A 20,198-nucleotide genomic window follows, 5' to 3' on the forward strand; every position below is an offset into this window, starting at 1 on the left:
TCAGCGTTAAGATTAATAAATTCGCGTATAGTTTTTGATACCAGGGGCCTCAAATTTTAATACATATTTTTTTTTTCATCTGATTTTTATCTTCTGCAGTCTCTACTACCGCGATTGTGGGATAATGTATGTTTTCTTTCCCGAGCTTTCTTAGCTTACCTATATACCTGGCGGAAGGGGAAAATATTTGATAATTAAGAAAACTAACGCTTTTGAAGTTTATATCGCGAGATGTAATCTCTTTTCGGTGTTATTGGCTGGCTTCCAACTTGCTCGGAAATTCAAGAGAGGTGCCGAATTTTTATTTTTTATGCTAATTTTTTAGCAAGGAGCGCGAGAAACTTCTTAAATTGGATAATGTTTACAACTCCTTCGGGCCAACATTTTTTCTATCCAATTTTTTTGTAAAAATATTCCATATTTACGCCTACTAAAAAGAAAATACTCTCAAAATGGTTATTGCTGTTTTGAAAAGCTCATTTTTTTGCGTAAAAAAACACATCTTTGTCGTCTGTAAGTAACGCTTCGTCAGGAATTTAGCAAATATGGCGGATAACCCCTAAAATGGGAGTTTTATTTTTTTACATTCATTCTTTATGACGTAGAAAATTTTAAATTAAACGTTGACATAACCTTGGGATTGGTAATGCAAATACTGCTTTTAAAAGTCAAGAAATCTACACATGCCTTAATCAAATATACTTCAAGCCTACCCTTTTAAATACGAAGATTTATTTTGTACTTGAAAAGTTCGTTGACTTTAATCTAGCGTATCGCGCGAGCTAAATTGTAATATAATTCTTTAAATACTAAGGCGGAATGATTTAGTGATAAAAGTAGTTCTGCGATTCAACTAAACTAAAACGTGTTAAATAGTCAAAACTAGCCTTTAAATGCAAGTTTAGGAACAAAATAACGCAAAACTCTGAGATTATCCGACGGAAAGTTACTATATACAGGGTGTTTCCGATAAGTTTGCCATAAATTAAGGGGGATGTTTTTTGGGCGATTTTGAGTCGAAAATGTTCTATGATATTTTGTCGGTCGGGGTACTGTTTTAGAGTTATCATTTGAGTGTTTTAGGTATTACCCCTTAATTTAATTAGCATTATCTTTCAGTTTCTTAATTAACTTGAAAACAGTGGCCCATGTCATAGAGCATTTTCGACTCAAAATTCTAAAAGAACATACCCTTAATTTATGCCCGACTTATCAGAAACACCCTGTTTATATGAAAATCGAGATCATAGTCTGCCTGTCTTCCATATTTAATTCAAATCCGTTCAGCCGTTAAAGCGGAACCGAGTAACAAACTTCCAAACGCTCAAACTTTCACATTTACTATCGTAATGTGGTAGGAGGATCATTTTTAATTCAGCAAGAAACTTTTGCTGGTAACCCTAAACCCCTACCTAAGTATTTCTTTTTGAATTGTTACTTTCTGCAACTGAAATATCATTGTTACAAAAACCATGATTGGATTAACATCAAATGATATTCGCGATATGCCAAGTGTTTCACGACCTTATGAATGATAATAAAAATTATGATATCTCGTCTTGATTGTTTTGTTAATTGAGTTTCTTTATGCCACGCAGACATTCGGACGTGGGTTTCAAATATTTCCTGGAATCTCCCATTTCGACGAGCCAAAGAAGAGAGGACGATAGGATAACGTACATCAACAAAGGTACCGGTAATGCATCACTATTTTCTCTTAGAGGAAAGCAAATCTGACACATTCTGAGAACTCAATCCGAAAAAATTACGCGCAATTTAGTAATCTTATATATATACCTATTCTTTTTTACGCGCCCATTTTCAACCTCCGAGTCATGCGAGCTTTTTAAAAAAGTCTTTTACACCCTCATCTTCCATAAGATAATAATAATAATATTGAAATAGCTATAAATTTAACCTCTATGCCCACTTTCTGTATAGTTTTATCTCTTGCTTTAATCGTGGCAACTTCACGAAATGTTTTATTTTTTGATTGTTCTTCTCAGAATTGGCCTGATATTCCGTTTAAGTTGGTTATTTATGGACATTGGAATTGTTTCAAATATCCCAACGAATGTTGAGTTAGTAAACACGGTGGTTCAGTTATTTTAGGAGACAAATATTGTATTGTTATTCTATTATAATATAGTGGCTTCCCCTTAAACTGATTATCTACAAAAAAAAATAAGTACATTCAGAAGTATAAAATACTTCTCTTCGAGAGAAGTTTACCACAAGGCCGCGGCGGGGTTATTGTAACATGATTCTTCCCAACATCCATTTTACATTTGGTCGAGCAAGGTTACTAAACCGAAAAACATACGCGATGAATATTTCCCTCATTATTACTCTATTAGTGATTAACTATTTGCCAAGGCGCATGCGCTTGTAGATTTTTGTCCCACGTCAAGACGGGGTTTGTGGGTTGATTTCTGAGGATTTAGTATAGAATTCATCCCACGATGCGATGCCCATCTGAAATTTGATGAGCAGGAGAGCGAACAAAAAGGGTGAGGCTGGGAAGAATCATGTTATATAACTAAAGTATTAAGTGGATACAGAGTGTCATCCTTCTTCCATTATCCCCTTCTGCTACATGGTAAAATTTCCAGCGTAATAGTAGGTATGTAGGGCGAAAACCACTAGATTATAGTAGAATAATACTACACTTCAAATATCTAAACCGTCCTGTATATCTTGCAGTGTTTTATGAATCTTTCTAACGTTTATCAAACAAAAGGACACGCGCAACGTCTCTTTTTGCAAAGTTACCTAGATTCATTAAAACACGGTAGTCTAACTCTATATTTATGGGATGATTGAATATATTCATTCACCTGTAACATTTCAAAATGTTTAAATATGGGATTGCTAATATTAGGCAATTGGGGTTTTTAAATTTTTCATGTGGGTTCAATCTTGAAATCTCACGTGATTTACTTTAATAATTTGCTGTGGGTATATAGTTAAATTTCGGTTTATTAGTTAGAAAAACGACGATGAAACCTTGAATGTGAATTAGCTTAGGCTATCTGAAATCTCTATGGACCGTTTTAATTAATTTGAATTGTAGCCAAATTTTATAAAGTAGGTCGTTATCGTTCAATACACGTACGTAACTATGGCGCAGTACTACACAATAAACTGAGAGACGTTTAAACTTAAAAGTACGTTTAGATTTTAATAAAATTGCGCGTAGTTAAGTAATTAAAATATAGTATTGAGACAATTAATTTTTCTGCACGATATGATTCAATTATGCCTTGAAAATCTTTTAAACCAACGGTTTTCAATTGTGCTGGAGAAGTATGCCATTGTTAATTAGGTAAAATCACGAATGAATGAGATAGCAGCACGATACATTCAAAGTTGTCAAAACTAAGTTTTGAACGCCGAACCTCCTGTTGTTATATAGGCCTACTTTAAGGTTTGGCCCTACTCTCTTTAACTCACGATCTAGAAAAACTATAACGTCATCTTCAATATCAGTTTGCATGGAGATTTAACATTGTGTATTAATACTCGTTTCGCTATTGTGTAATCTTCGACAAAAAAAACCAAGCGTGTTCATTCATTCAAGAGATTTCACGTATAGTCTGAAGCCTCGGTCTTAAGGTACGCTGATCCTAAAAAAAATCTCTTTTAGATATGATGGGAAAATTAAACACTTTAGAAGTGAGTTCGAACGAAAAAGCGCCAAGAAAAACTAAAAAAAAAAAAAAAATCGGCAAAGGCTTAATACAATGTTAACACTGATTCTGTTGATTCAGGCTTACATCAATAATCTCAGAAATCTGTTATTTGAAGTAAAACCTGATTTCAGTCTGTGCTAGGAGCGTTTGGTTCGTGTGGGATTTGAGTTTTTACATCAACTAGTTGACTTCCGCGATTACGGGACGGTTTTTTTTTTTGTTAGTCTAGGTTTTAAACTTTGAGACAAATCATCTCAAATATCCTCCTTTGTTCTTGTTTACTTTTAGGGCAGTTTTACGGCATCACGTTGGAGTATCTGCCAGACCCTGAGAAGTCGTTGAAATCCCCCACTGTCAAGGTAAGAGACGAACATTCACTCCTCAATCTCATTTACGCATGCGCCGATTACCTATTCCCGCCATTTCTTAGTACCTAGGCCTACAACCTTTAGCTTTATTTAATGGAATTGAAGAAGTTTTGTTAATGGTACTCGAAGATATAGTTCGATCGTTCAATACGATGTACATGTGCCAACAAAAAAATCAAGACGCGTTAAGCCTTGGTTGGCTATTAAAGACTTTGAAATCTTAGAGGTTGATGCTCTTGATCTTCGTTTTTATAACGAGAGTGTGTCGAAGGATTTTTATTAAATGAAAAAATAATATTACGAGAGAAAATAAATCTTGTTTAATCTTGAAAGAGTTAAGAACGACTATGAATTAAAACTATGAAATTATGCAATTGTAAGTTGAATATTGAGCTATTGTCAGACGCTCTAGTTCCAACATGTTTTTGAGGTCCCTAAAAATTGTGTTAAAGGATTTCAGGGGCTTGGGATTTTCACCAGGTCAAGTTAGTAAAATTAAAACTGACGTCATAAATGCTCCACACCAGAAGTGAGATGAGACTAGAAGTGAAGGGCTCTAGCATTGATAGTAGATCCTGGCACTAGTGAACAAATTTGAGGATTTTATGCCGTTTCCATCGCGCCTACAACTAGAGAGAAAAAATTGGTCGAGTTCCAAAAAAATTTCCTACCCCCTTCCCCTCAACCTAAAGCCGCGCAACACGGACGCCGATGCTTGAATATAGTTCGGCCGTCTACCGCCACGAGCGTCTCACGTTTTGGAGGGGAAATTCAGAAACTGCCACCAGAGGGCCAACCGTTGGTGTGTTATCAAGAATATTCACTTTCGTCGAGTGAAGAATTTGGTTAGCTCAGTACTTCTGGTCTCATCTCACTTCTGTCCACACTTAAGTTATGAAATTTCAAACTTCGATCACTTCGATCATAGTGCAGTTATCAATGAGAAATTCTGTTCAATATTCAAGGGGGAATTAATTAAATCATTTAATTTTTAATCGTACTTTTGAAAATTTTCACAAGTACCCTACCGGATACCCGAAATTTTCTATTTATTTTTCAAGTGATGCTTTTATATTACTTAAAAACCTTTTCATTTAGGCTTAACGCGCTTTTCCTTATCTCATTGCGTTAAGTTAATGGGTACTTTCTGTCTGTAATGATGACGTAAAAGCCTCTTAACAAATGCCCTTTCAAAAATCCAATCAAAAAAAGTTCATTCATAATTTTTAAACTATAACACTCAACCAATTTTTGACGCAATTGCAACTCCACCCTTTTCATATTCCCCGCCTGTAATTTTTTTTTATAATCTTAGTGATGAGTTTGATGGATTTCGAGGATAATTCCATAAATACTTGTACATAGTTCATTTGCCCGTGAAAAAATAACGCTAGGCCTAGGTATTGCATTTGCCCTCACCTTGAATAAAAATCAAGGGTACAAAACTCGGTGAACTTAAGACAGTGTTTCCTAAAACGCTGTGTCGTGAAATTTAAATTTTGAGTCAGAAAATCATAAATAGTGATCGTAGGTATTTAAAATTGACATAATCCATTATCGAAAAAGGTGTAGGCCACGTGGATGGTAGTTTTAATTTAATAATCTTGGTGAGTCTCTAGAAGTCTAGTCTAGCCTAGTGACCTTGTTTAAAACAGGGTTATAAAACCATATTTACACTAAACATTTTGATCACATTTAGCCTACGTATATTGAAATTGTTCGAAATATACAGGGTGTTTCTGATAAGTCTGCCATAAATTAAGGCGGATGTTCTTTGGGCGATTTTGAGTCGAGAAAGTTCTATGACATTTTTTCCGTCCGGGCCACCGTTTTCGAATTATGATTTGAGTGTTTTAAGGATGACCCCTTAATTAAATTAGAAATCAATTGTCTTTCAGTTTCTTAATTAAATTTTAGGGGTCATCCGTAAAATACTTCAATCTTAACTTGAAAACAGTGGTCCGGACGGCAATACGAAATAGAACAGTTTTGAGCTTTTGACTCAAAAAAACACCCAGTGGCAGACTCGTCATCAGAAACACCATGTGTAGTTCAATGAAATCCAAAAAAAAAAAAAACACGACATGGATAGAAACATGCTATACATTAATAATAAAGCAAAAGATATGTCACAATTTGGAAAACTTTGGGAAACACCGACTTAAAAAGTCTCTGGGAAAACTATAGAGAAGTCAGGGAATTTTTTTTTAATTTTATCCCATGTAAACCTAATACCCCAATAGTGTCGTGCCTATTATGAAAAGTAACAGCAAAAAACCCGGAAATTAAGATATCTAACTCTAACTAAGGGAATAAAAACCTTAGTTCTTTCGAAAGGTCTCGCGTTTAGATTATTGATAAACGTGAGAGACGAACTTTCAGTTAAGGTATATATATTCGGCCATTGTTTTAAGAGTAGTGAAAGTGCATGGTGGACTCGACTCGGTTGGTCAGTTTTCACTCTTCATTCTGTAGTTGATCAAACGCTTGAAAGAGCACATACTCTTATCTATTGTTTCATTATTATACGCGCCAAGCCTTATTTTGTCGAATTAAAAACTAATAATATCTTTTGATTCCAAACCTTGCGAATAAAATAGACATGATCGTGTCAGAAGCTAATAATAATAATAATAATAGAATATAATAGACTTTGTTGGGAACAGTAGTGTTTCCAATTGCGGGTGAATTTTGAAACCAAAAAGGTCAATGTATTTTCACTAACTTCGATAATACCGCCGCCACACCTTGTTAAGGTCATCGCACCTATTATAAAACTAACTTTTTCTTATTTTCGAAGAATTGAGGCCCTATAAAACTATAAAACTTCATTAAAAAATAATTCACGTTTAAAGAAAGCGAACCGACCTATCCTACTCCCCGAATTAATGATAATTAAAGTTGATTATAAAATTTAAGTGATATAGAAATACATTAAGAAGGGTGAATTATTTTATTTTTTTACTATATTTTTCTTGTGGGGTAATAATAATGAAAAATATATAATAATAGAATTTTTATTAGCAACCCATGTTATCTTCGCATAGACTGATATACAGTCAAAGGAATGAAGCTGCCATCAACGCCTTTTAAGGTGTTGCTTTGGATTTAATAATAGGTTTTTCTCTCCCTCGGTTTTTCTCTTACACCCAGGGTGCATCCCCTATATGGTGCGAGACTGTGAGTGCTAACCTTTGAACTATCTTAACACCAAGGGTGTTATTAGAAAAAATCTTTACCCACAGGATTGGTTAATATTTTTTTTCTATAGTTGAGGTGTGACTGACTATAAAGGGTTTAGTTTATCACGAATTTTTTACACCCAAAATTACCTATAAATTAATTTTTAATTTTATAAACCGACGCGTTATTCTTTTTGGTTCACTCATGATTTAGTTACGGAATCTACATCCTGGAGTAAAATTCGAGCTGAACATTTCTTGGACTTATATATTATTAATTACTACTAAATCGACCAATTCTCATATTTGCATGGGTAATTAAAGGGATCATACAAGCTGAAAACTCTGGGAACAAATAAAATATACCCATAGGCTCCCGCGTTGTCAGAGCATTACCTAGCTTATGTCTAGCGCTTGTAAGTTAAGTTGCTGAAACGTAAATTATCGTCTGCTTCAGAGCACATTGACGTCACATTTGTCTGAAAATATATGGGAAAAAAACCTGGAAAACTCGGGGAAATCAGTCATTAGTAAACCCTGTGCGCATACATTCTGGAAGACTCCATCCCTATTAAGCCTATACTAGCAATTTACTGGCAAATTGGCAATTCTCGAATATTTTCGTCTGCTTGAAGCTGAGACAGCTAGTTCGCTCTGTCTGCCCACAATTCTACATTGCATGAGAGGATGTAAAAATAAGGATAGCTACCATTTAGATCGTTCATTGTGCTAAGAAACTTTGTTAATACGTTATATGACGTTAGAGAAGACCTACCATGATCTTTTAGACACGAACGAGGGTCACGTGAAATATTTTTTCTGTATGTGTGTATCTCTGGAAGCTACTTATGGTTATTTACTTGCTTGTAAAAACGAGGATTTTAATGAACTGTTCTAGATGAAGTCGAACATAGATAAGAAATCAACATGGTACGTACGGTACGTGTTGTTGGGATGGGTTCTCAGCTACACGCATAGACATATCTTCCTTGTAAGTTGGGAATCAGTAAGGGAAGGGTTCCTAGAAACCCAAAGTAATGGTTGTACCCCTATTCGGTTTCAGTGGAATTTGTAAACCAACACAAAGATTTTTAATCTAAATGAACTCTCCCATGCCGTTAACTATAGATTAAGATTTCTTAACAAATGTTACGCTGACTACCATCAAGAATAAGTATAATTCTTTCAAGAATATTCGTTTAAACATTTAATAATAGTAAAGCTTTATCTACGAAGAGATATCCACACTAAGATTGTGACTTGTTTTCAGGTGGAATGGTGGATAACCCCAATGCTACAGTTAACCGACAGCGCCCTCTACTAACTATTACAGTAACCGTACATTAAATTCGGTTCAATTGAATTTCAAATTCTGAACTGAAAGTAGTTAAATTGCGTTCCATGGGTGTTCGCAGATAATTTTGGTGTTCAGTTTGAATCAGTATATTTAACAACAAGTTGGAGTTCAGAGAGAGAGAACAGGGAATTCTTTAGTCCATGACTGCAGCGGAAATAAATATAAACTAAGTCCTCAGCTCATGAGAATTGTTTTTTAAAAGTATACCCCTGGAGATCTTTTATTATTCAAAACGATATTCATGGTAGTTGGAACACATTCGTATTAGGAATAACACGAGAAACTTAGGAGTAAAAAAGGTTTATAATTTTTTCGTGCCTTAACGTCGAAATATCGTTTTGATAAATTACCCATAATAAATTTTCCATTTTCTCTCGGTTTTACAGAATAAAACATATTCAAAATTTCCATTCCCTCGAAAATACAAAATAAAAATTTAACGTTGCATCTTTCGAAACATATGTACACGTACGTGAGGGCAAAAAGCTACCTTAAATGTTAATTTATTATAAACTGTATTTTTTAAAATGCCAATTTTTAAAAAAATTATATAATTCGTTTGATTAGCTCAACTACCATTTGTTCACTTCCGGAGGGACGTTTCCGGGTATTATTAGCAATTGATTTAAAGCCTTATTATCGTAGACGAATCTAGACAGACATACCCTATATAAGTTTTTAATTTTCAATTCGTGATTATTATTAAGAAACGTTTTTTACTCTCGATTTTTTTATTTGGGCTCCGATGAAAGGAAATTGGGTTTTTGTATTTTTATTATTTATTATTATAAAAATGTTCATTGTTAAAGTTAACTGATTGAGTCGAAGAATGTATACCCTAATTCAATAGATTGAAATTAGTAAAAAAAAAATTGAGAGTGAAAAATTGTAATTTTCTAACACATTTTTGGATATAAATTTATTTAGTAATTCTGATTGTAAATTCGTGAACGGAAAAGGAATTATTCGCCCATTATAAATCCATTAAATTTAAGAACAAAATCTTAAGTTAGAAAACTGGTAAAAACATAAAACGTATGTAATTCTATAAAATGTTATCAGAACTATCTTTAAAATAAATCCCACGCAGGTCACGAACTTTTATCTATCATTCAAATGTCACAATATTTTTAAGTTATTCTCTAGCCTTTGCGTGTTTTTTATTATGAATCTTTAAGATTTTAGACAGATTTCCTGTAAAATTTATCTGTTTATTCTACTTGAGTAGTAGCCTAGTAGTTTTAAATTGAATTGATTTATGAAATAACCTAGTACTGCACCTTCATAAATATTTGGATATCTGACCTTTTGAACCATTGTAAATTTGAACAAGAGGTATGAAAATTAACAGGGTGTTTCTGATAGGTTTGGAATAAATTAAGGGTGATGTTCTTTGGGTGCACGATTTTGAGTCGAAAATGTTCTATAACATTTTACCGTCCGGGCAACTGTTTTCGAGTTAAGACTTGAGTTATTTACCCCTCGAATTATTGTTATTTTTTTCAGATTTACTCGGAATAACAATAATCATAACACATTTCCCATCACTTAAAAGATTACAATTTAACAATATTAATCGATTTTAATTTAATATATTTAGGTCGCTATTTTATTTATTAAGTAAAAGACCAGGCGTGTATAAGAATAGACTATTCTATACAATAGCTTAATTCAATTTATAGTTATTTGGGTCATAACTCATCTTCGTAATAACTTTAGAATTATCTCATTTATGGCAAAACTGCATGTTGTAGCTATCAGAGAGAATATAGCGAAGGAAGTGAAACTACCTCCGAATGCACAGTCTCCTCCGTAGTCTATTGCAAGACACTTATTCTACTCCTTTTCGCAATGTTCTCTCTGATTTTATGTCGGTGCTTTATTGAAAAGATCAGATATTTCAATCTTTCCTGATTCTTTTTTTTAGTAAAGAATACAATAGAATTTTACAGGTCATTCGGATCAGAAAAGCGAAAAAAACTAAAAAGTGAAAAAAAAAAGCATAGATTCGAGTCAGTCGAAAAAGTTATTACATTTAATTTACGGCGGAGTAATACTTAGTGTTAAACTCCGTATAAAAAACTGTATTTTTTCCTTCGAGACGATTGGTACTAAATTCAAACCATAATAATCAATTTCCGAAGACCCTAACTTACCCAAAAAAAAAATGAATCGTAGATAAAAAACTATATTTAAATTTAAAAATAATGGGGTCACTTTTTGTTGCCCTTTGTATATGGATAGATTTATAGATGGTCGTATTTTAGTTGTTAGTTATATCATCTAGTAACTTTTGTGTCCAAGTCCCTACTGGTAGAGGAAATGGACATGTACCTACGATCCGTGTGCCAATTAATTCGATTCGCGGATGTCTATCGTACATCTTCACGGATAAGGTAGTTTATGGGCGACATAATTCAGGATTTAAAATTAAGGTAAAAATTATTGTTACACTCTCCACTTCGGAATTGCTGTAAAATTCGGCGATTGTGTAGGAAGCATGATGAATTTTTGTCACCTGATTACACATAGTGTGCGACTGGCTTCATTTCCGTAACCAATAGATCAAAAGAAATAAAACCGCGTTTACACGGGACACTTTGGAACCGTTTTCAAAAGGTCTAATCCTTTTGAAAAATAATTATTGCATTTTCTCATGAAAGATGTCTATGTTCAACATCAAAATAGGACCATTTCAACCTTTGAAAACGGTTTGAAAGTGTAAACTTGGCTTGAAATATTAAGATTAGAAGACAAAGAACAGTAAAATTTTAACAGTTGGCGAGTTCTATGGACGCGTTTTAAAATTTTAAAACCAAAAGTCGCAAGGAAAAAAAACATTTATTGTTTAGGAATCGACATTTTAGCTCTATCGACACTATATTGAAATTTTGTTCATTACTTAGTCATTTTTCGATATCAGTTATCAATTTCCTTATGTAACGCGAGACGAATGTCGAACAAGAATAATTGGGTTTCAACTGCGAGTGTAAGAAATTTGACTCCGCAAACATTAGTTAGATAATTCGGGTGGTGTCAAGCGGGTAGGCGTCAAAAAGATGCAAATTATTAACGCTCAAAAAATACGCGAGGTGTCGGACATTATACAAAGAAATCGCTTAAGATGGATAAAAGCAATGGATAAAAATGGAAACAAAATCCGAACTCAAATTTATTCGAGCAAACCGTTGACAAAGGTTAATGTAAATTGGGGTTTTGCATTGACTAGATGTATATTAAATTTAAACAGCCACTGAGCCGAGTGATCTACCCATAATTTTCTAGAAACACTCGCGTCCGACACCTCGTAAACACATTTCATCTCTATATGATGGGTGGTTATGAGAAGAAAAAAATAAAACAAAACTAGGGAACTAACATAAATAAACATAAATAAAAAATGACGTAATGTGTTTGTACAAACGTTGAACGACTTCGGGAGGTGATAAGAAAAAAAGGGGCGAAATCGTAACACCTCTAAAGAACTTCTTGAGCGTTTCGAATTTTTCTTAAATATTCATTTTTACCATTAGGGACGAACGCGAAACTTGGGAAAACATTCTAAACAAAAATAAAGATTTAGCGACGTATTTAACCATTACCCGAGAAATATGACAATATGTCTCGGGTTAAACCGTCCCTAATTCCTTTAAATATTGCTAGGAAAGACTTAAGGGGTTATTATAAGAAAACGTCTTGGTTTGGACCAAGGCCGAAAAAACAAACGATATGTTTGAGGTTTATCAATTGACTGAAGTTTCAGATATTGAAATTTTTTTCTAGTTATTTCTATCCACTCAATCCTTAATCACTATTTAATTCAATCAACTGATTTTACTGTTAATCGATCTAGTCCCTCTAAATTAATTGAAAAAATTACATATCTACGCTTTTTCAAGAACAATTACATTTTCCGAAAACATTTTATTATGAAATTAATTATTTTGAAGGGAGTACGTGTTGAGGGATCAGTATTGAATATTTGAAATGTTTTACTGGATGTCTAAAAAGAGCAAGCGAACTTTGGTATAACTCGAATGGAAAATGTAAATATTTAATAGATGCCAAACCAGGGTGTTGCGCGAATTTATACATTTAATTTCGTATATCGAAATGCTACATTTCTATTGTCGCCTCTATGAAGGTAAAGTAGCACTGGAACTTCCATTTCCGTACTTTAGAATTTCTTGGTCATAACTCAGTCTTCATTTGAAACGTCACCACCCCTTTCTACATTGTTGGCGCTACTTTTACACCGGTTTCGTATTACGCGTAATCATTTTAGCAAGCGTAAAGATCATTTCGGAAAACACAGTGGCGAGGCCACCATTGGGGTGTATTCTCCCTCGCACCAAGGGTCATCGCCAGACGGTGCCAAAGTTCACTACGGGCAGGAGGCTAGTCAACTAGCACTGCCTATAGCGGTGTTTCTAAGCGAGCGAGAGAATGAGAGAAAACCCCCCAATGGCGGGATCACACCTGTGTTTTAGTTTCTCTGTATGTAATTTCCAAAATGGTCCACTCACTTACAAATGTACACCGATTACACTGAGTGATCGGTCGTTCGGGCGCTAGCGAGTGTCAAGCCATAACCATAATCATTCATATTCACGAATGTTTTATATTGTTGGGTTAATAAGGTTGGTGGGCTAGTCCGGAGTGTCATGTACCGTTTACTAATGTGAAAAGGTTTCGATATATTGGCTGAGTGTGTTGCGACGGCTCAGATGACCCATACACTGGAACCACTGGTTATTATAAAACGCCATATATTGGGAAAATAGAGGAAGGGAAGGGGTTTCGAAGTTAAATGTGACCTTCTTGGCATAACTAGTAATAAATGATGTGTTTAACCATATTATTTCCGCGGGAAATGAATATAACAAGTCATTGGTAGTGGTACTGAGAAGTATTTCTGTTTATGTGATCTTTACCCTTTATCACACAGGATAAACTTTGTTGCTTTGTCTTAAGTAGACGACATTCACTGTAAACGACAGTCTTATCAACAACTTAAAACAGATTTAAACTTCTTTTGGTGCAAACTTGAAAATTTGTCAAGCCAGCAACAATTAAAACATTGTCCGTCAAGGTGCTTACAAGTTAGTGTGCATCGACACGAAATCCCTTCAAAATAATTAATTTCATAATAAAATGTTTTCGGAAAATGTAATTGTTCTTGAAAAAGCGTAGATATGTAATTTTTTCAATTAATTTAGAGGGACTAGATCGATTAACAGTAAAATCAGTTGATTGAATTAAATAGTGATTAAGGATTGAGTGGATAGAAATAACTAGAAAAAAATTTCAATATCTGAAACTTCAGTCAATTGATAAACCTCAAACATATCGTTTGTTTTTTCGGCCTTGGTCCAAACCAAGACGTTTTCTTATAATATCTGTCACTTCAGTCTTAATGTAATTAAATTTTGAATAATTATGTTTGCTTTACCGTCATACCATTGCACTCTAAAATATAACGGTGCATTCAAACGCCATTTATGCTGTTTTTTCCTGTGGCAAAAAAAGACATCATTTAGGGTGTACTTCAACCCCATTTTTATGATCAATTCACGCCATTTTCTAATATTATTTGCAAGTATTGAGGAAATATTAGGCATTTATGCACCATTTACAGTGGTTTTTAACATCTTTTTTAGGCAATCTGTTGAACTTCTAATATTAATTAATTTAATGGTGTTAAAAGTAGGGAAAAAGTACGCTTTTATTAAACCAAGTGAAGTGAAAAACTGTGAAATAGTTGTTAAATATTTATTCTTTCCATATTTAGCACCACGTTTATAGTGTAAAACAAACCCGTTAATACACCATTTCAAGTCCCTGTTTACCCATTTAAAGACCCTATTTCCCCCGTTTTAAGGCCCTATTGACCCATTTCAAGTTAATTGTACTATGGTAATTAACCGCTTGCCTGCCTTACGACCGAATTACCATTCGGCTGAAAACTACCGCAATTTGGCGGTTTTGGATTTGGTCTAATGGGACAAACATCTTGGCTTAATTTATAATTCTATCTACGCCCGTTAACATCTGATTAACTTGAGTGGTTATGTAAAATGAGCAATAATCCCATCTATTTTGTAAAACATTAAGGAAAATTTATAGTTTAGAAGAATGAAATATTTTTAAATCGCAGAAATGCACCGTTATAAAGCGATTCGCTTATTGTAATTTTTAAGTCAAATTAGGTAACCCTGTAACGAACTTAAACGAAGTTTGAACATAGAATGAGTTCCCAAAAATAATTTTCTAACGTAATATACTGCCTATATTATTAAAAGCAAATATTTTTATTTTTAAACGCTGTCAACGATAAAACGTTTGTTATTATTGAACTTTTTTTTATTAAATTTACAGCATTTATAGGATAAATAAGAGGCACAATGCTTGAAATTTGTGTCTCAATGAAACGTAACCTAACTAACATATGCCTTACCTAACCCGACCTATAAAACAAGCAATATTTTCAACGTTATTAGTTGAAGGACCTTGAAAAATAAACGATTTTTTGGAAAAGGCCCGCGTTGTTTAGTAATGACCTAATATTAATCTCGGTTTGTAAAATAAAAATAAAATTTTTATGCCATGAAATATTTTCCAATAAGCAATAATTGAAAGCATGTATTTTTAAAAAATTGTGCATACAAAACTCAGAAAGGTTTTTAAGTGATGTTTTAAAAAGTAAAACATGCTCATTATTAAAACCAATCTGACTCCATTAGTTGTTGCCCAAAAGAGTTCATTTGGATAATTTTAACGGCATTAACTTATAATCGTGTTCATTCAGGATTGATATAATAAGAAAGCCTTCAACGTGTACATACACAATAGGAAAGGTAGTGAAGTCCCACTGAACACGACTATAAATATTCCTGTAAATCAGGCGTATGGTCCTGAAATGGGGTGAACAGGGGTTTGATATGAGATTAATAGGGGTTTTAATTTGGGACATGAAATATGGGTAAATATGGACTTGAAATGGGGGTAAATATGGACTTGAAATGGGGCTAAATATGGACTTGAAATGGGGGCTAAATATGGACTTGAAATGGGGGCTAAATATGGACTTGAAATGGGGGCTAAATATGGACTTGAAATGGGGGCTAAATATGGACTTGAAATGGGGGCTAAATATGGACTTGAAATGGGGGCTAAATATGGACTTGAAATGGGGGTAAATATGGACTTGAAATGGGGGTAAATATGGACTTGAAATGGGGGTAAATATGGACTTGAAATGGGGGTAAATATGGACTTGAAATGGGGGTAAATATGGACTTGAAATGGGGGTAAATATGGACTTGAAATGGGGGTAAATATGGATTTGAAATGGGGGTAAATATGGATTTGAAATGGGGGTAAATATGGACTTGAAATGGGTGTAAATATGGACTTGAAATGGGTGTAAATATGGACTTGAGTGCTCATTTAATTGTAAAGATTAAAAAGTAAAATTGAGACTGGGTGAAAGATAAGTGTAGTTTTAATTTCCTTGTGTCCCATTCGACCGAATCCCATTCGACCGAACGCGTTTCCCATTCAACCGAACGCGTTTCCCATTCAACCGAAAACAGCCCAAATGTGCGGTTTTGGGAAAATATATATTAAAATTTAAAAAGCAAACGTTTTCACCTTTTTTAAGGAATTTTTTTACCCTACAGTTTTCGTTGTATATATATATTGATGTTTGAAATGCAAAATTTAATTTTGAGAGTGATTGATAATGGAGAGAATTGCATTGTTTTGGAAAAGGTGGCAGCTAACTATTAGGAGAATATTTTGGAAAAGGTGGCAGTTAATTAGTAGGAGAATGTTTAGGAAAAGGTGGCAGCTAACTATTAGGAGAATATTTTGGAAAAGGTGGCAGCTAATTAGTAGGAGAATGTTTTGGAAAAGGTGGCAGCTAACTATTAGGAGAATATTTTGGAAAAGGTGGCAGCTAATTAGTAGGAGAATGTTTTGGAAAAGGTGGCAGCTAACTATTAGGAGAATATTTAGGAAAAGGTGGCAACTAATTAATAGGATAATAACCTCACCTAACCTAACCGAACCTGACCTAACCTAACCTAACCAAACCTAACCAAACTTACAATTTCCTTCTCTGGGTTTGAACCCGAGCCTCTGAATTAAAAGCCTGATATTTTACCATGCTGCTGCGGTGATTCGAAATCCTCACAGACATTTAATTAACTAATTCTTTCAAATAAATTCCCATTGAGCAGAAACCCGCCATTGGGCTGGAAATTTAAATATATTCTCCATAAAAAACCAAAAAGCGGTTTCGGTCCAATGGGACTATACCTTTAATTTTAATTAAATAAGGTATCCATGAATTTAACCAAAAAAGTGGTGTTTTGGGTTAATTTCACCTTAATTTTATTTAAGTTTAAAGGTTTACCTCGATTAAATTTAGTTTAAAGGTCTATCTCGATTAAGTTTTGTTTTTAGGTTTATCTCGATTAAGTTTAGTTTTTAGGTTTATCTCGATTAAGTTTAGTTTTTAGGTTTACCTCGATTAAGTTTAGTTTTTAGGTTTACCTAGATTAAGTTTAGTTTTTAGGTTTACCTAGATTAAGTTTAGTTTTTAGGTTTATCTCGATTAAGTTTAATTTAAAGGTATATCTTGATTGTTTAATTTAAAGGTATATCTTGATTGTTTAATTTAAAGGTATATCTTGATTGTTTAATTTAAAGGTATATCTTGATTAAGTTCAATTTAAAGGTATATCTTGATTAAGTTCAATTTAAAGGTATATCTTGATTAAGTTCAATTTAAAGGTATATCTTGATTAAGTTCAATTTAAAGGTATATCTTGATTAAGTTCAATTTAAAGGTATATCTTGATTAAGTTCAATTTAAAGGTATATCTTGATTAATTTTAATTTAAAGGTATATCTTGATTAAGTTCAATTTAAAGGTATATCTTGATTAAGTTCAATTTAAAGGTATATCTTGATTAAGTTCAATTTAAAGGTATATCTTGATTAAGTTCAATTTAAAGGTATATCTTGATTAAGTTCAATTTAAAGGTATATCTTGATTAAGTTCAATTTAAAGGTATATCTTGATTAATTTTAATTTAAAGGTATATCTTGATTAATTTTAATTTAAAGGTATATCTTGATTAAGTTTAATTTAAAGGTATATCTTGATTAAGTTTAATTTAAAAGGTATATCTTGATTAAGTTTAATTTAAAAGGTATATCTTGATTAAGTTTAATTTAAAGGTATATCTTGATTAATTTTAATTTAAAGGTATATCTTGATTAATTTTAATTTAAAGGTATATCTTGATTAAGTTCAATTTAAAGGTATATCTTGATTAAGTTCAATTTAAAGGTATATCTTGATTAAGTTCAATTTAAAGGTATATCTTGATTAATTTTAATTTAAAGGTATATCTTGATTAAGTTCAATTTAAAGGTATATCTTGATTAATTTTAATTTAAAGGTATATCTTGATTAATTTTAATTTAAAAGGTATATCTTGATTAAGTTTAATTTAAAGGTATATCTTGATTAAGTTTAATTTAAAGGTATATCTTGATTAAGTTTAATTTAAAAGGTATATCTTGATTAAGTTTAATTTAAAAGGTATATCTTGATTAATTTTAATTTAAAGGTATATCTTGATTAATTTTAATTTAAAGGTATATCTTGATTAAGTTCAATTTAAAGGTATATCTTGATTAAGTTCAATTTAAAGGTATATCTTGATTAAGTTCAATTTAAAGGTATATCTTGATTAATTTTAATTTAAAGGTATATCTTGATTAAGTTCAATTTAAAGGTATATCTTGATTAAGTTCAATTTAAAGGTATATCTTGATTAATTTTAATTTAAAGGTATATCTTGATTAATTTTAATTTAAAGGTATATCTTGATTAAGTTCAATTTAAAGGTATATCTTGATTAAGTTCAATTTAAAGGTATATCTTGATTAAGTTCAATTTAAAGGTATATCTTGATTAAGTTCAATTTAAAGGTATATCTTGATTAAGTTCAATTTAAAGGTATATCTTGATTAAGTTTAATTTAAAAGGTATATCTTGATTAAGTTTAATTTAAAAGGTATATCTTGATTAAGTTCAATTTAAAAGGTATATCTTGATTAAGTTCAATTTAAAGGTATATCTTGATTAAGTTTAATTGAAAGGTATATCTTGATTAAGTTTAATTTAAAAGGTATATCTTGATTAAGTTTAATTTAAAAGGTATATCTTGATTAATTTTAATTTAAAGGTATATCTTGATTAATTTTAATTTAAAGGTATATCTTGATTAAGTTCAATTTAAAGGTATATCTTGATTAAGTTCAATTTAAAGGTATATCTTGATTAAGTTTAATTTAAAGGTATATCTTGATTAAGTTTAATTTAAAAGGTATATCTTGATTAAGTTTAATTTAAAAGGTATATCTTGATTAAGTTCAATTTAAAGGTATATCTTGATTAAGTTCAATTTAAAGGTATATCTTGATTAAGTTTAATTTAAAGGTATATCTTGATTAAGTTTAATTTAAAAGGTATATCTTGATTAAGTTTAATTTAAAAGGTATATCTTGATTAATTTTAATTTAAAGGTATATCTTGATTAATTTTAATTTAAAGGTATATCTTGATTAAGTTCAATTTAAAGGTATATCTTGATTAAGTTCAATTTAAAGGTATATCTTGATTAAGTTTAATTTAAAGGTATATCTTGATTAAGTTTAATTTAAAAGGTATATCTTGATTAAGTTTAATTTAAAAGGTATATCTTGATTAAGTTCAATTTAAAGGTATATCTTGATTAAGTTTAATTTAAAGGTATATCTTGATTAAGTTTAAATTAAAGGTATATCTTGATTAATTTTAATTTAAAGGTATATCTTGATTAATTTTAATTTAAAGGTATATCTTGATTAATTTTAATTTAAAGGTATATCTTGATTAATTTTAATTTAAAGGTATATCTTGATTAAGTTCAATTTAAAGGTATATCTTGATTAAGTTCAATTTAAAGGTATATCTTGATTAAGTTCAATTTAAAGGTATATCTTGATTAAGTTTAATTTAAAAGGTATATCTTGATTAAGTTCAATTTAAAGGTATATCTTGATTAAGTTCAATTTAAAGGTATATCTTGATTAAGTTCAATTTAAAGGTATATCTTGATTAAGTTTAATTTAAAAGGTATATCTTGATTAAGTTTAATTTAAAGGTATATCTTGATTAAGTTTAATTTAAAAGGTATATCTTGATTAAGTTTAATTTAAAGGTATATCTTGATTAAGTTTAATTTAAAGGTATATCTTGATTAAGTTTAATTTAAAGGTATATCTTGATTAAGTTCAATTTAAAGGTATATCTTGATTAAGTTTAATTTAAAGGTATATCTTGATTAAGTTCAATTTAAAGGTATATCTTGATTAATTTTAATTTAAAGGTATATCTTGATTAAGTTTAATTTAAAAGGTATATCTTGATTAAGTTTAATTTAAAGGTATATCTTGATTAAGTTTAATTTAAAAGGTATATCTTGATTAAGTTCAATTTAAAGGTATATCTTGATTAAGTTTAATTTAAAAGGTATAT

At 31.6% G+C, this 20,198-nt stretch overlaps 1 protein-coding gene across 6 annotated transcripts in view; it reads left to right on the top strand.

The window, feature by feature from the left end:
• Nucleotides 1–20,198, top strand: part of grh (grainy head) — a 280,993-nt gene that overhangs the window by 217,679 nt on the left and 43,116 nt on the right. For 5 of the 6 annotated variants that reach the window (XM_089835503.1, XM_089835465.1, XM_089835483.1 and 2 more), the window contains 2 exons: nucleotides 1,599–1,696; nucleotides 3,981–4,051. In XM_089835503.1, the coding sequence (XP_089691629.1) occupies nucleotides 1,599–1,696; nucleotides 3,981–4,051 (169 nt within the window). The remainder of the gene's footprint in view (nucleotides 1–1,598; nucleotides 1,697–3,980; nucleotides 4,052–20,198) is intronic. The other variant, XM_089835474.1, reaches the window with a different exon arrangement.

Source organism: Phalangium opilio, unplaced genomic scaffold, assembly GCF_054372755.1.
Source record: "Phalangium opilio isolate 3A_F unplaced genomic scaffold, DU_Popi_V2 ptg000003l_1, whole genome shotgun sequence".
Lineage (NCBI taxonomy): Eukaryota > Metazoa > Arthropoda > Arachnida > Opiliones > Phalangiidae > Phalangium > Phalangium opilio.